General features: G+C 31.3%; 1 protein-coding gene across 3 annotated transcripts in view; it reads left to right on the plus strand.

The window, feature by feature from the left end:
- Window positions 1-17,846, plus strand: part of LOC106460617 (programmed cell death protein 4-like) — a 65,950-nt gene extending 48,104 nt beyond the window's left edge. For all 3 annotated transcript variants that reach the window (XM_022387379.1, XM_013920339.2, XM_013920338.2), the window contains 9 exons: window positions 6,690-6,799; window positions 7,943-8,056; window positions 9,611-9,832; window positions 11,294-11,391; window positions 12,874-12,988; window positions 14,031-14,138; window positions 15,093-15,203; window positions 16,046-16,185; window positions 16,513-17,846. In XM_022387379.1, the coding sequence (XP_022243087.1) occupies window positions 6,690-6,799; window positions 7,943-8,056; window positions 9,611-9,832; window positions 11,294-11,391; window positions 12,874-12,988; window positions 14,031-14,138; window positions 15,093-15,203; window positions 16,046-16,185; window positions 16,513-16,573 (1,079 nt within the window). In that variant the 3' untranslated portion in view covers window positions 16,574-17,846. The remainder of the gene's footprint in view (window positions 1-6,689; window positions 6,800-7,942; window positions 8,057-9,610; window positions 9,833-11,293; window positions 11,392-12,873; window positions 12,989-14,030; window positions 14,139-15,092; window positions 15,204-16,045; window positions 16,186-16,512) is intronic.
- The last annotated feature ends 354 nt before the right edge of the window (window positions 17,847-18,200 follow it).

An 18,200-nucleotide genomic window follows, 5' to 3' on the forward strand; every position in this document is an offset into this window, starting at 1 on the left:
TATTCATAAAGAATAAACCAGTTTTATTTTAGAAAGGACTTGTATCGGTAAAGTTTCTTCGGTAAGAATTTTTACGGAAAATTAACTAACAATCGGAGACGTAACAATATGTTCAACTTAAGGCATACATACTCATTAGTGCCGTAATATGACCTTGAATTAATTTTCAGTTTTCCATAGTTCAGAGTAATTCTTCACATTCCATCAAAGTCTGGACCCATTTTAAGAAGCATTCAGTCATGTTTGTAGAAGTTATCAGGAACATAAGACATTTCTTTAATTGTATAATATGCAAATTAGCCACAGAGGAAATTTTACACAACATGGACCAGAATCTCTTTGTACGCATTTGAATATATTTTCATACAAAAAAGCATGGTATGAAAATGTTTTGTTTTTAATGAAAGACCAAAACCTAGATAACACTATGTAAAGGGTATATGCTATCTTAATTAAATATGAGATATTGGAATAATCAAGTTATATTATTAATTGTTAACTTTGTTTAATGCAAACTGGAGTTTATTACTAGACGTTTTCTATTAATGTAAATAACGATCTACATGTATATCTCCTGAATGTATTCTTATTAGCACAATATTTCTCAGTCACAACCTCATCATCAGGGGCTGTTGATGACCTGCAAATTCACCAATCCAGTTGAAACTAAGTTAGAACACCATCATCATTTTATTGAACATTAATGAATGCACGTGTCTGAAAGGTTCTAATCGCATCTAAGTAATATCAGAAATTAATTATATTTGTTATAAGACATTAGTATTAGGCCTGTTAGATTTTTAACACTACATTCTTTATTCAGTTACATAAGGTTTTTCAAGAATTAAAAGTTTGTGTAATAAGTATTTAAACCACAATGTTTGTCATATACATTGCTGACTTTAATTTATCAAGTATGTTATTATACAACCTCAGCTGTCTTATCCATGTATCTAATTGGTTTCGCACAGTTTGTTCTGCATTATTTTCACAGTTTAACTAGACAGATGGAGTGATTATAACAAAACATCAAAACTATATATAATTACTAAACATTGCTTGATAGCTCATAAACTAAGGGTAGCAACATCATTTGAGTTGTCCATTTTTCACAACCAACTGTCCTCTTTGTGTAATAATCAAGTAATTATTACATGAGGTACTTCAGGTACATCCTAGCTGAAACACCACTCGATAACTCAAAGTAAAAGTCCTAACTCAGTGATATGTAATGGCTTACCTGTAACCCCTAACTGCTGGTCAAGTTATTAATCTTAACCACAACAATTAGGAAGTCATTATTGGCTTTAATCAGTTGAGAAAAAGAACAGATAGACTACTTCTTCATCTGAGATTAGATTTTATGACACAGTGCTCTCATCATTAGAGTTAATCTTCTCACCCACCTCTAATTCCTGAAGTATCAAGTTTTCTAGAGGTTTTTTGGTGATGTAGATTTGTCTGAAGCACTATCTCTAACTCATAAATTACTTTATTACACTGTCAATAAACAAGATGTGGACAAGTCCAGCCAGAATCAAGTTGTTTCTATACTCTAAGTACCATACCCATACACTGGGCTCAAACTATTGTTCTGTTAGTTTTGTCATAACATCTCTTGATGTACAGTCTCTTTACCCATTTGCTGTTGCTTGAATTCATGCATGTTGACTGTTGTGGAACACAACCATTAAATACATATCTGTGGACACTGTAATATTAATGCACTTGGAGAAAGGCACACACAAGTTCCACTGTGAGCTGTACTTTTTATCTGAAAACCATTATGTGATCATCCTAGTCAGTTTGGTCAGGGTTAACAAATTTAGTAAACATGTACTTAATAGTTTGTACTGCTCATTCAACCTAACCTTCAATGCAACTCTGCAAACAACTGGCTGTTGAAGTTAGCTCCATGGTCTGTGTGACTTCTACAAACATATCAAAGTGTGATATCCATTTTTCAGCCAGTACACCTGCTGTACTTGTTTATAAAACCATGCTAGTTCCAGTACCCCTGGCAGGATGAAAGGACTGTCTTGATAGGGATAAACTAACACTGGTGCTTTGATGAAGGTCTCCTTCATTTGTTCACACAAAGTATGCATCAGTTTTAATCTACAAACAGTGGTGTGCTATTTCAGAGAAGTAGGCTACAAACCATTAATAATATGATGCAAAATTTGAAAGATGTGGATTTGTCAGTTATTAAAAGCCTTTACCACTGTGATCTTCACAGGATCAGTCAGTGCTGGAAGCCCTAAGCTATTTCAAGTATAATAGGCCCCATATGATAAAAATATATTTATTATTATCATGGAAGGGACATTAAAAATATGAACATAAGTTTTATATTTGCGTATGTTCAAAGATGAAAGAGTAAAGATAAAATAATAATCTAACTAAAACGCATCTTGCAATATGCCTGTTTGCACTGTAAAATATTTTTGAATTAAGATATTTTTTCATTAGTAGATATAAGCTTTATTTATACAGCAACATTACATCTGTTTGCACATCACATTCATTTTAATATTAAAATCTGTAACATTTTCCTTCATGATTTTTAGAGAGCAAATTCAAAAATGATGTTTTCAAATGATAAGCTATGGAGTTTATCACTTTTGATGCATATGATGCTCAGGGCAGATAGCTTATCTTGCAGTATTGTTGTCAGCAGTTCCTTCTTGATGTGTTTCAGTTGCAAAAATGACCTTCCTCCTGAGCAGTTTATTACCATTGGACTCAAAAATAGTTGCAATATTGTTTCTACATTAGGGAATGCTAACTGAATCTTACCTTTAATGATGGCATGATAAAGGTCCTGGTAGTTTAAATGTTCTTTATATGCATGATTTTCATTAATATAGGCATGGAAATGCTTTATTTCCACAACAAGGTTAATATCAACATCTTCAGGATAGTCTTTCATTAAGAGCCTTACACTTTCACTTAGCTGTTTTTTGACGCATCTAAATCAACCAAAAATTAAAAATTGTTTGCAAAATGTTTGCTCTTCTCTTCAAATTGGTTTCAAGTGCATCCATTATACGGATAAAGGATTTCACATGAAATTTGTCTCTTGGAGAAAACATTTCAACAGCATTAGGTGCATTAGCATCATTGACTTCTTTTTTTATCCTTCTTTTTGATTTATTTACACATTTGTTATCTACATCAGGCAGGTTTTCATTTGCTTTACATTCAATTTCATCAAAAGTATCACAGGTTTCTTTCAAGAAGAGGAGGAGTGATGTGTAAAGTTTTGCATATGTACTGTGCATCCTGTAGAGTCTTGCTGATTTTGTAGAACTGATTCAACAGACAATTCCAAAGTTCTAACATGAACGCAAACTCTAATTCCTTTATTTTCTCATGCAAAATACCAACTTTTCTTCTTGTATCACCTTTTTCACAGTCATCAATAAGAATATGATTAAGTGCATCAACAATTGAACCATAATTAGCTGCTACAGCTGAAATAGTCTTTGTACATGCTTCTCGTATAGTGAGAAATGACTTAAGCACTACCCAGCAATTCGTTGAGCAAGAAAAGAATGTGTGTATATATTTGGTGCACAACAGCATTTTTATTTTGTGAATCCAAGACTAACTCACATTGCCTAGTGAAATATGTAAACAAAGTTGTTCTGTGACCCTTGCATCTGTTTACATTAAAATTTGTAACATTTTCCTTCATGATTTTTAGAGAGCAAAGTCAAAAATGATGTTTTCAAATGATAAGACAGTCATTAAATCCAGTCATTTGCCAGTCATTAAATCCACGATGATGTTAAGAAGAGTTTGCAGACAAAACAGTAAATGCAATCAGTTGTTGGAGATTATGCTAGCCGTTCTCTATTGTATCCTCACCATTAACTTTTGTTGAATGAAAGAGACCCTCTGAACAATATCTAATTTGATTTTTAAATGAACTCATGGATTTCTGAAATTGACCTTTCCTATGTTGACACTCTGAGGGACCTTTCTGCATCCAGTATAAAATGTTATCTTTAGTCAAGACACCCCAGAGACCACATCATTGGACTTTGTTTAGCTATTTTTTTCAACTGTGATTTCAGACTTTGTAGTATTCTAAGGTCTATTAAACACATTCACATCTGTAATATATAACCCAGTAAAAAACGATAGGTTCTTGTTCTGGCTGTGGCTGACTGTCTTGAGTATGAGGATCCTCCTTTATTACACTGAAATAAGTGTCAACCTTTGGTAATTGCTTTATCTGTTCTTCAAGCTTCTGGTTCTTTTTCCACTTCTGAAATCCACTTTCAAAGTTTCTCTTCATTTTCAGCAGCCTCCTCTGTAACAATGACAGAAATAAATTTTAGAAATATTTTTGAATGAAATATTGTATGTAAGTAAAGTTAGTAAACAATGTAATATAAAAATTACAAAAATACAGTAAATAATACAATTTGCTTGAAGAATTCTCAGGAAATTTTTATTCTCTGCTGGAATTACTTGTCTGAATGCATAAGACTCTTATAATGCAATTGTTATTGACTCTCATTATAAGAGTCACTGAAAATTGAAATGGAGTCATGTTTTTCTTTTTTAGATGCAGCTAAGAGGCCCCATGTATTATGACACCCTAAACTGTAATTTAGTTAGCTTATACCTTAATCCAGCATTGGGATTAGTGGGCACTGTCTTTCTACCAATTATGTGACCAAAAAACTCCATCTCCACATGTTGAGTGCACACTTTCGAGGTTTCAATTTCAGTCCTGCATCTTTGATGTTGTGGAATATCATTCTCAGGTTCTCAATTGAAGTTTTAAATGTTCAACCCCAAACTAGAATTTTATCCACATAGCTGAGACATTTCTACTTTAGCAGTCCTCTCAGTGTAAGCTACATCATCCTCTTGAAAGTGGCATGATGTGGAATTCGTAAAATTCTTCTTGAACTATAAAAGCAGTCTTGGATCTGCTTTCATTGTCAAAGTCAACTTGCCAGTAACCAGAAACCATATTTAATGCATGGAACCAATGAGTACCTTTCAAGATATCCAGACATTTTTTGTGCTCAATAAAGGAAAGGCATCAATGCATGTTACTACGTTCACCCATCTGAAGTCCACACAGAACCTTGCTATTCAATCATCATTGGAGGTGACAAACATACTCAAAAGTTGTATAATCCTGTCCTTCAACATCTGTATTATTTCAGCAATGGCTATACATTTCAATATAAAGTGCTATAACATTCTTTCTCAGATACATTACTGTTTGAGTGTGGTAATTCTCCCAAATGTGGAAGCAGTATTCCATGACTACAAAAGCAGAGTAGTGCAGTGCTGCTGTGGTAAGATAAATACACATGAAACAGTTTACTATTTAGAAAGCATGTGGTAATTCTCCCAAATGTGGAAGCAGTATTCCATGACTACAAAAGCCAGAGTAGTGCAGTGCTGCTGTGGTAAGATAAATACACATGAAACAGTTTACTATTTAGAAAGCATATTTTCTCAACATACATGCACCAAGCCCTCTGTTCTCAGGACCAGTCTAGGTGACAGTCCACATTAGGTCCATCACTAAGATACCAATACCTGACTCAAATCAGAGACAGCTTCCTTTACTCAGCTTATCATTGCAAATAAAATGGGCTAGAGATATGATAGAAAACACAGTCATACTAACCTTACCCTACCAAAATAGTTACAGAAGGTTTGGGGGTGGCAGAGGTTCGGGAAGACAAAATATTAACATAAAACTTCAAATTTAGGTCAAGCTTTAATGAAGCATTACTTTTTCCCTTTCTTTCTGTGTATGCAACATTACTTACTTGTGAAACTATACAATTACACTTGTCTAATGGGTAAAGTATTGTGTATATCAGAGTAGTTCTGGCGTTAAATAATATTTTTTCCATGTTTCATGCGAGTCACACTAATATAAGCTTCCATGAGATAGTTGTTGCCTTCTGTAACCATTACCTAAGTAAAGGGATTATATCATGTTTGTGACCTTTCAACATTTGGTTATTAATGCATAATACTTATTTCTTTCTCTTATATTACTATTAGACACTGTTTCTTCTTATTGCATGGGGCCAGCTGTGATCTAGTGGTTAGTATATTTGACAGTAAGATTCAAGGCATAATATGCCACTGAACACATTATATATTTTTAAGTTGTTAGGGAGTAATAAAAGTGACAGTTCATGCTATTACTTGGTTAAAAAGAGGTGGACAAAGCTCTTGTAATAGTGAGTGCTGCTGGCTTTGTTCCTTTTCTTATTCTTACTGTGTGAAATGAACAGATTTGATAAGCTGTACCCCACCTCATTTTTTAAGACTAGATTTAAGCTTTAGAATTTTGGTAACTTTTTATTTTGCTCAATCCCTCCTATTTATCTTGAATAAAACAATTTTGTTTTACTAAATTCAAAATACATAACTTGTGTTGATGTATTAGTCTGGGAAGTTACCAGACTAGAAAATGACCATAGTATTATGTTATAAATGAAGTATGTGATCAATAAGAAAACTTCAACAATTGTCTTTAAATTGCAAGTATTTTGGAAATTTTATTGCAATGAGTTAATTCATTATGTTAATAATGTGTGGGTGGTGAGGTTTGTGAATTCTTCTGTGTGATGTTAACATAATTAAACAAAATTAGCATTCTTTCTTTAAAATATATGTACTAACTTGAACTACAGGAGGTGGAGGAGGTAAAGGAACATGGGGCAAACCTGGAAGTGAGTTAATTGTTGAGGAAGATGATATTGACAAAGATGTTCATGACCCAAACTATGACTCTGATACCCAGGTTTGTATTTATATACATGCATACATATATCCTTGTAAGATAAGTGGTAGTATAGTCAAATGTTAATAAGGACTTGTATGACTTTGCTTGTAATTTGTTCCCAAAATAATTGGATGTACTATAGTGTCATCTGTTGACATGTAAATCTGTGATTCTAAAATGACAAATATTAAATACAGTATATTTTAAATGTTGTACTGGATTTTAATTATTATTGAAACATAGCACAAACTGTGGATCACCTTCAGTGGGTTACAAAAACTTTATTAATGTTATATTGAGTTTATGGAAATTTATTGTGTATAATGCTATCTATTGATAATATATTTTTAATTTGTTTAACCTTTGGAAACCTGTTGTGTTATACATTTTATTTTCTTGTTTTTTTAAAGACTTTCATTTTACACATCTTTCTTTTGTCATTGTTATTGTTTTCACTAAATGTATTACATAATTCATATGACTTGGAAAACCTTACAGTTTTATTGCATAACAATGAGATGAGGCCAGTCACAAAATATGATTTCTTATTCAAATGGCATTAAATCAACAGTTCACCAACTATATGTAAGTTGAATAATATAAGCCTAGAAATTTTGATTAGTGAAGACAGAAACATTTAGTAGTCAGTTATTCTGTATCAGCCGTATTATTCTAAACTGAATTGTGTATGTATGAAAAAAAGGAGATGAGTGTTTTCAGTATCAGATCATCAGCCATTCAGTACAGAAAGAACAAGTTAATTAATGATAGTAATTAAATTCTAATAAGCTAATATATACTGAGTAACTACTCCTGTCTCAAACTTCAGATCTCAAATAGTGTGCAAGTTTGTTAACAATCGGAAAAAGTTTTAAACACATCGGAAAATTGATAACTTTTAAGAGATTTTATCTTCAGAAAATGCTCTGTACTTAATGGATTGTGATGTATATACCTTAGTTTTCAGAGTTTCTGCTTTCCCTTACCATCATGATAATGCTACAGAAAGTTGCATGTTCAACCCATTAAGTGCATGTACTGGCTGTTTCATGAAATGTATCTAAAGAACAAGTGATCATATTTACAGTTTATTAACCAAACAAAAAAAAATGCATAGTTTCTGGTATGAAGGTTGAACTTCTTATGTTTTATTTTTTGTAGGATAATTGTGAATTTGAATCAATTTTGCCAAAACTGACAACAGAAGAATTTGAAAGAGTAGTAGATACTGTTATTAAAGAATATTTTGAAAATGGAGACACCAATGAAGTAGCTGTAAGTGGTGAATACTTATGTAATTATTGATGTTATAAAACTGAGAATATCAAGATGTTAAAGTAAATTTTAAATGGTTAATACAGTGTTTATAAAATCTGGAATGTACAGACACCAGTAAAATAGGTTTTAAGTGGTTAATACAGTGGTTATAAGATTTGGAACATACAGACACCAATAAAGTAGGTTTTAAAATGGTTAATGAAGTGGTTATAAGATCTGGTACATGCAGAAACCAGTAAAATAGGTTTTAATTGGTTAATACAGTGGTTATATGATCTAGAGCAGTAGTCAGCAACCTATGATAATAATTTGGCTGACCCGCCAAAAGTTGGCTTCACCATTGCAACCCGTAAGGGCACAATCATTGCTCAGTTCAAATTTCTTGGCTATGTGAGAAGAACAACGATATTAAAGGAAAGATGGGAAAGAGTCACAGCTACGGAGAATTTTAAGATCAATTTCAGGGAAAAATATCAAACTGGTCAAACTATTAATTTTTTGTATGTAAATAAACATACACATTTAAAATACATGTACCAGTATTAATAATTATATGATTATCACTGACCCAACACAATGACTAAATTTTTCGACAAAAAAAAATAATTGACCCACGATCAAAAAAGGTTGCCGACCACTGATCTAGAGCATATTAAAAATATGCATGCACCATTTTTTGTGATATGTAACTCGTAAATTCCTAGTATCAGTTTCACTCTTCGATTTAAATGTTTTATGTGCATAACAAAAATTCAATGTATGAATGACACAGTTTTGATTAATAGGGTATTTGTAGTACCCATTAGTTGTACCTAAAGAAGTATTTTCACACAGTAATATTAATGCTTTAAAAGTTTGTTAAGATGTCACAATAGTTATCGTCAAATCTTTTATAATTTAGTTGTGCCTCCTAACTCCATCTGATAGCTAAAAAATGTAACAGATTGTTTTTATATATATTCTTAGTTACACATAGTAAGAAGAACCTTAAGACATATAGTTTAAGTTCTACGATTGTTATGTGAGGTATTTTAATGAATGTTGATATAATATTAATCAGGAGAGACTTCATTCATTATCTAGGAACCAATGAACACAGATGCATTTATAAATGTAAAGAAAGTCTTAACTGCACTGTCTAGTGTGACAGTTTTCATACTGGAAGTTTTTCCTGTATAAAACTAATTTCTGTGTGTGGCATATTTGGTGGTAAATATCAAAATGTTTATTTAACAAGATAATATTTAAAAGTAATTCATAGGTTTTTCTGCATTTCACTCTCTTGATAGCAGGTTAATCAAATTTTATGCTAATCATTTTCCTCCATACACAGTGGATGAAAAACCTTCAAAGCTGATAAAATAATTGTGTGATATGCTGATTTACATAATGTGCTTTGCTTCCAGTTTATACTGTAACCTATTGGTATTTTTAATATTCTATTTTTATGTTGCATAGGTGCATACCTGGATATTTTATATCACCTGATTTATTTATTTTTTAAATGGAAAATTGTATGTTAATGTGATCTTACATCTGACTGTTACACAGATGACTATGAAAGAGGTCAACCTTGCAGGACTACAGCCAGCTCTAATTGAAAAGATGATCATTATGGCCATGGAACGAAAGCCATCTCATCGGGAGATGACTTCTGTCCTTCTCTCGGATCTTTATGGACATGTGTTTACAGAGGAAGACTTTGAGCAAGGTTTCAATTCATTACTCAAGAGTATGACCGACCTGGTCTTGGACACTCCCAGTGCTCCAGTAGTTAGTATATGACCAAGTTAATTTTACATTTATGTATTGTGATAAGTTCTGATGTGTGTGTGTGAGTGTATATATATATATATGAACTATAAGTAATTTAAGGAGATTTCAATTTGTTTCTGAAGTTCTAGCTTTTGTTGTCAGTAATTGAAGCACAAATAAAGAGGAGTAGAATGTAAATTTATGGACATACAAAAATAACATAAAGCACAGTAGTAGTAAACATTCCCTACCACACATCTGTAGAAGCTTTGGAGGTGGGGCTTAAGTTCAGAAGGATGATATGTTAACTTGAAATTTCTAATTTAGATCAAGTTTTAATGTGGTATTTTTCGTTTTTTTCAACTCTTGATGTAATTTTACTTGTTGTGTTTAAACTAAATATTTAGTCTTATCCTAAAAATCTGATTAGTAAATGTCTTTAATGATAAAATTGATAATAATTACAACTCACTTGCTTAACCTGGTTCACATCATAACAGTCATTGCTCTTGAAATTGATTATATAGAAAGTGCCTAGACCATTTATGACTATCATTTACCAGCTGGTTTGATGAACCCTGGTATTGGACAAGTGGCCTCGTTGGCACTAGATATATGAGATGTAGTGTGGTTAACATATTCTCCTTTGTTTTCACTCGTGGTTTTTTTAAAATTACAGTATTATATAATTTATGCACTTAGGAGGATATAAGTTTTATTCTTTAATTTTTAAAAAATTTTATTCTTTATTACAGGCTTGTCAAATGTATGTATTTTGTGTGTTTTTTATGTCATTAGGGACTCTATAAGTAATAAAAACATGGACACGCAAACAATTTGATGCATAAATAATTTATAGAAATGTGTTTAAAAAGGCTGACACAGTTTAAAAATACATCATGACCAGTTAAAATAGATTTTTTCATCTGAGCATGGCCCTATGGTTAGTATGCTGGACTTTAGATTTGAGGTTTCATGATTTGCGATCCATTATCACCAAAAGAAAATTGAGCTCCACACTTTAGGGCCATGGGTGTGATGGTCAAATCTCACTGTTTGGTCTGACAAGACTAGCCCATGAGTTTGCAGTAGGTGATGTTGACTAGCTGCCTTCTCTCTAGCCTATGAATTCAAAACTAGAGATGGCTAGTGCAGATAGCTTTGCAGAAAATTTATCAAACAAATAAATTCTTAATTGCTTGTTTTTTGCTAAACATGTCTAATTGCCCAGTAGATGATAATCTAATTATTAGTCATTGTGGCTGCATGCCTTTATCACAGTAATAAGACTGTGCAGTTAAGTAAACTCTTATTTTACCTAATAGTTTTTGTGAGATGGTTAACTAAGAAGAATAGGTTGATTACACTATTGAGCTGTTACGTCTTTAATAAGTATCTTATTACCCAATGTTGCTATTTTCTTAACATTTAGATATCTTGCTTTTATAATAATTTACAATTAGAATTCTCCTTTTACAGATGATTGGGAACTTTATAGCTCGTGCTGTTGCAGATGACTGTATTCCACCAAGTTTTGTTGAAGGTTATCGTGGGAATGTGGATTGTCAGTACATCAGGTAATTTCTGACTTAACATGTAAATATAGATTGTGAAAGAATATATACATAGGGTACAGTTTTGATTATTATTGCTATTTTTTAAAATTTATGTTAATTTAAACTTTACATGTCAAATGAAATAATAAAACTATATTATGAAGAATGAAATTGTCCCTGTTTTGATTTTTGATGTATACTGTAAAGAGGTGAAGAGTATTTTCAGTGACCGTAAAAGGTTTGAACTCTGTACAGGTAAAAGTTTTGATTATACTGAGTATTTCCTCTACTGTTTCAAAATGTTGGTGCACTAAGTAACTCTACAACTAGTTTTAACAGTTTTAACTCTATTGTTTTACTAACTGTTGGGAATAAGTTTATTAAATTAGATTAAGTCGATTTTCTTTATTGTTAAAAATAATTTGATTGTTTCTTGAAATTAATTTACTTGTAATTCTGCTTATTGATGTAAAATTGATCTATTTAACAGGTTCAGATGTTATTCTTCTAAACTGTAAAAAAAACTTAAGATATTTATTTGCACCATCCCCAATTGATCACATTTACCTGGCTTATCAATACTCTTTTGACTAATAAAATAATCTATATAAAGATTTGACTGTTATTCATGTTGTTGAGTGAAAATAACACATGATTAAGTAATTTACCTGTAACTTCACTATTTGACTGAGTTTCAGTTTCTGTATTGGATAGTTAACTATGATTTTACTAGTTGACAAAATAGTAAAATTGATGCTTCACTTGTTGACTGAGTAGTTCACCTATAATTTTGTGGGTTTTGATTCCTATATTGGAGAATTAGCTATAATTTTACAACTTGACCAAGTAGTTCACCTGTGTTATCTTACTGTTTTAGTAGAGAAGTGTGTATTTGAGTGATTTATATATATACTCACTTAAGAATCTGTTCTTTAGTTTTTGTACTTAATTTGCTAATTAACACTCAAATTATCAACTTGTTTTAAAACATCCATTCACTATATGGTGGGGGTCACATTTTGAATCATATTGAGTTTTTTTTCTATCTGTTTGAACACTCCATCTAAAGAAGTGACCAACAAATATGCAGAAAATCAGGTATTTTCTTTGTAAAATACATATAGTGGCAATTAGTGAGATTAACTGCAGTATTGATGGTATTTTCATGTTTCTTATGTCATTACGGACCCTATAAGTAACAAAAACATGGACACACAAATAATTTGATGCATGAATAATTTATAGAAATTTAAATAATTTTTGCTGCCATCCTCCAGAATAAGGTAAAATTGTAATCTTGAGTGATAGTGGCCTTTTAATCATAATTGTTAATGTCCTACACTATCTACCTTTTTTATGTCATTGTACCTTTTTTTTTATCTTGACTCTAAAGATGTGACTACTGTAAATAATAGGTTAATCTCTAAGTGACTTATGATTTTTGTGTCTTTAAATAATATGTTGCTTTTAGGTTATATAACGGTTGGTCTTTTCATGTTTTAGATCAGCACTTGAACATGCTGATAACCTGTTGAGCATGAAGCATGGCCTAGTGAGGTTGGATAATGTCTGGGGAGTAGGAGGTGGCATGAGGCCTGTTAGATACCTCATCAATAAGGTAAGGTGTGTGGAGTGTAAAGACGTGTCATGGGTAAATGTTGAATTATTTAACTGTAAGTAAGAGTTGATTTTCAATTATGTTTGTAGCCAGTTAGATAACCTTATCAGCCTATTTTTATTGTAAGATGAGGAAATTTGATCATTAACAAATGTTTGAATTTTTGATAAGAAATTAATGGATATTTGTTTAAAAACTAGATTGTAAAGACATTGAATTCTCTTGGGAATCTATGCATGTTTAAAAAACACATTATTTTGGTGCAAATTGAAGAGTAAAGGTTAGCTCTTCTATAATTATTAGACCACAAGTATAATATGTATTGAATAATCTGTTTAAGTAGTAGTTACATCATATGGAAATGTAATCAAAAATGTATTTCTCAAAGTTCTCCTTAATTACCTATTTATCTAAATGTAATATATTATAAAAAAATTCACTCTATATCTCTTATTTTTGTTTTAAAAGAAACCTTTCTTTTAGAAGTAATACTGATGATTCATTAATAGTGATAAAATAATTTGTTTTCCATTAACCCTAGTACACAATTACAAGGAAGAATGCATTATTTATATAATTAAAAGAGAACATGGGAAGCTTTTTAAACTTCCATTAAACTATGCTAAAATGAAAATAGGAGTAGGTAGTATGGATGATGTCACCATATGCATAAGGGAGGGGTGGGTGTAGTTTGTACTATGCATTGCAAAGGGAAATATTTGGGGGGAATGGATCTGTCATCCCTCAGAGCCCCATCTCATACAGTAGTGTTTATGTGCTAAGATTTTTTGTGTGAATTTTTTTTTCATTGTTTTTATAGACACTTAGAGTACTGGTACTGTCACCCTGTTGAGTTTATTATTTTTGATCAGACCATTCAACTCAAAATTTGTACTAGAAATACCATAAATAAAAAATGTTTCATATATAAAGTATGAGTTTTTGTCCCTCTAGTAAAATATTAATTTAGATTGGCTTAGGGAAATGAATTGAAATTAACTCAGTTTTGAAGATTGTGTGTTCAAACTTCTCTTTGCGCCAGATTCAGCTGTTGTTAAAGGAATATATGTCATCTGGGGACATCAATGAAGCCACTCGCTGTCTTATAGAACTGGAGGTACCTCACTTCCATCACGAGTTCGTATATGAAGTAAGTTGTTCTCTTACCTTGAAATAAAAACCATTTTGTAAATGTTTTAGTTAGCTCATTTAAGCACAGTGATTACCAAGTCTTTTTATTCTAGTCCTGAATGTTCTATAACATTTATTAGACAAAAAGAAGGTAACCAAAGCCATTTAACCAGAACCATCTCAAAAGAAGATTTAAAAGTTCTCAAGTTAGTCATTTAATTTTTGCACTGTATAACATATAAAAGAACATGTGACAAATGTTTAATAATTGCTTGTTCTCAGTGATAATCAAAATTAATTTAGGTTTGTGTTATTTTCTTATGTGGTCACACAGTTTTTTGTTTTTTTTTATGTCTTGCCTTCTATAAACTGCTATAAATTGTTTTTGTATAATAAATAAAACCTTACTATCATTCAACTGATATAGGGTAAGCATTTAATAAATTTTACAGTCTGTATTTGAGCCTTGAATGTTTCTTTTGTTCATGTGGTCTGGTGATTGAAGCTTTTAACTGATAACTGTTTTAACCACAAGCTTGCTATTGTAATTTTCTTAGGTTCATTATCATAGTTTCAAGGTTGTATTTTGCTACTGTCACCTTTCCATTGGTTTTATATTTTGTTGGCTCATACATGACAGTGCAATCACATTTTTATGTCCACATGGGGAACAATTGTGTGTTGTTATTCTCATATTCTTCCATTCACTATTCATTATTTTTTGATCAGAATGAAACTTTAAGTAACAATATATTTTTTAAGGGAAGGAAGGCTAGGCTGTTTTCAATAATACACAGCAATATTAAATCAGATACTAAAGTAATTTACATCTAGAAATAGCAGAGATGCAATTTCTTATAAAGCAAGATGTTATACAGTTATTGTAGTAGTTTTGTTAGTTTTAACTTAGATTCATAAGATCAGGAGTGTAACTCGTGTTCTCAACAACTAAAATGTGGTTTTCCTCCTCTAGGCTGTTCTGATGGTCCTGGAAGACATCCACGATCTTCTCTCTCCTTTTATCTGCAAGTTGCTGAAAGCTCTTGCAACAAGTGTAATTGTCACGCCAGATCAGATGAGACGAGTAAGCTCTGTTGTGAACTACAGAACACATAAATTAAGAAAATTGTTGACCAGGTTATGAGCATGAACACAAGAATAGCAGGCTAAATTTAGTAATGGGTCTTTCTTTGTTATAATAATTTTTCATATAAAAACAACTGTCACATTCCTTCATAGAAATGAAGATAAGAACATGAACAAACATTTGACTTTCTACATTATTTTACTGATTTTGAGTTTCAAAATTTACAGTATAAGGAAGGTGTCTGTATTTAATATTTGAGTCCTCTTCAACTCACCATATAGTAACCTAAGTTAATTTACGTGCATTAATGAATAATATTATGGCATTGCATCTAATTTATTCTTTGGTATTATACAGTGTACACCAACTGTTTAATGATTAGATTAGATTTTTTTTTTCACCAAAGGTAAAACTGAAAATACAATATTGGGTCAGCAAACCAAAGAAACACAGGAAGGCCTTTAATTTCTGTAGATCCTTCAGTGACATAGCAGTAAGTTGAAAGACTGGATTTCGATACCCAGGATGGGCACAGCACAGACAGTCCATTGTGTAGCTTTCCCTTAACTACAAAACAAATAAACTTATGTCTGTAATTGAAAGAACATACATTCTGAGATTAAAGTTTTATAATTTAATAGACTTGTGTGAACGTGCCCATTGCAATGATGTCATAGGTTTTAAATTGGAAGCAGTATGATTGAACTGAAGGGTTTTGAGTACTTCTAGAGGTAGGGTTGTGGAGTACTGACTTCTGAGTAGAGTATTCTATAGAGATGTTTCAAACACAGATTGAATTTTTACAGAACTAATGAACAACATCTTTGTTTTACTACCAGGGGTTTCAAAGAGTCTATGAAGAGATGGCAGATATTTCTATTGACATTCCTCATGCTTATAACATTCTAGAAAAATTTGTTACTGAATGCCATGCTGCTGGGTTCTTGCCCGAAGAACTCATTAGAAATATTCCTTCCAGGTATGTTCCAGGTTTATATAACTGCATCTGTACTGTTCTATAATCAAAAATGATATGTATTACTTCTTATATCCTTTAAAGTTCAAAGATGTTGACTTAGAACAAAATGAGATATAAAAACAAATCTGTGAAATGAAAAGTGTATTGATATAAATTGGTTAGTAAAATCCTTAATGTTTTTCTACTTTTACAAATTTGGACTTTGATCATAGGAATTGGTTGAAACTTACCATTTTAGAAATATCATTTATTAAAAAACATTAATACTGTCTCATTTTTTTTAATATTTCAGTGTGTGAAATATGAATTTACACTTTTTTTTTTCAGGGGGCGTAAACGGTTTGTCTCTGAAGGTGATGGTGGCTGTGTTAAAAGCAATGGTTATTAAACTTCATTTCCACTTTTTTTTTAAAATAGAGAAGTATAGTATCATCTGGGTACAGTGTGTTACTTTTATTTACACAGTACTTTGATAGAAGTTAGATATTATTGTTTGTTTTAGAACTACTTGAAAAAGACCAAATTTTGTATCTAAGTTGCTTCACCAGGAAATGTGCGGCATGTTCTGTGTTTGTTTTTCAATAATTAATATACTTTTAAGGTTTTGAAGGGTCACTTTCAAAGTTTAGTTAGGGTAAGAAGCTACCATAAATGTATCAATTTTATTATTTTGTTTTAACAGCAGTCAGTCTTGTCATCAAATTTAAGAATTTACAGCTTTAAATGGGTGAAAGGATCATGAATCTTACAAAACTCCAGTTTTCCTAAGAACATTAGGAATTTTAATATTTTATGTGTGAACTAAAGTTTCATAACTTAATTAGTTGAAGAACCTTATCATCATTAGAAATATCTTATATTAAGAGCCTTGGAAAATTTAAAAAATAAAAAACAGCAGGAAGAACTGTTAATATTCCTCATTCAGACTTTGTAGAACTGAAAATATTTTACTGCTAAATGTTTTTGTAGAACATATTCATTATACATCAGAAATAACACAACTGGATACCACCAAAAAGTATTAACATGAAATACTTGTTTTATTAAATATTTTGTTGAAAAAACAAATTACTCTTATGATACAGACATGCACATCCTCTACAGCTTCTGCCAGTTAGTAATACTTGTTTGGTACATCTAATTCAACAAGTGCTATTGAACATCATGCACACCTGGCTGCACCTACTGTTACTATTAAATATAGTTTTTCTGACTTGTAATTCTTACCCTACAGGAGACACACGTTGATTTATATAATGTACCTCTTATATATATATGTATTGTATAGATTTGGTTTAAATTGTTTTAGGTTACATTCTTAAAAATTGAGTGTTGCCCTTTCAAATGATCAATTGAAAATCAAGTAATAAAAACAGTAAATAATGTTGCAGTATTTTTTCCAATATTGATAAAAAAGTAAATATTTAGGAAGTTTTAAGTATATTTTTTGTTTACAGTTTGTGAGGTGAGTACAACATGCATTTACTTGTTGATTTCAAAATAGCAAAGCAATGTGTTAGTTATAAGCTTCTGATTTTGTGTGATTAAGAGTAAATTAAGTAATTGATGACATTACATGATATGAATATTTGGATGCTGTAACTGTTTTCTATATTTTTTTGTTGCTGGCTGAATCAATAAACTGGTTAAAATAATCCAAACCTCTTGTGTGAAAAAACGTGTTTTAAGGGAAAGAACAAGTGGTTAATATATAATAAATGAAGCTCAGAATTAGTGTCTGGTTGTATTTGTGTTAAAAACTTAGATGACACAAATAAGACTTATGCAGTGTATTGGTTATTCACCAAATATACAAGTTTAATGAAAATTGTAAAAAAAAAAGAAAGATGGATGCTCTCTTATAATGACAGTATTAAATGTACAGTTAATTTCATGCACACATTATCATGTCAGTCTCAACTGTAAGTTTCAAGTTGTTATACTCAACAATGATATATTAACCTGGAAAACAAAGTAATGTTAGAACTTACTTTAGACCAATCTACAGTGCATTA

The sequence above is a fragment of the Limulus polyphemus genome, unplaced genomic scaffold (assembly GCF_000517525.1).
Source record: "Limulus polyphemus unplaced genomic scaffold, Limulus_polyphemus-2.1.2 Scaffold804, whole genome shotgun sequence".
In the NCBI taxonomy this organism is placed as follows: Eukaryota; Metazoa; Arthropoda; class Merostomata; order Xiphosura; family Limulidae; genus Limulus; species Limulus polyphemus.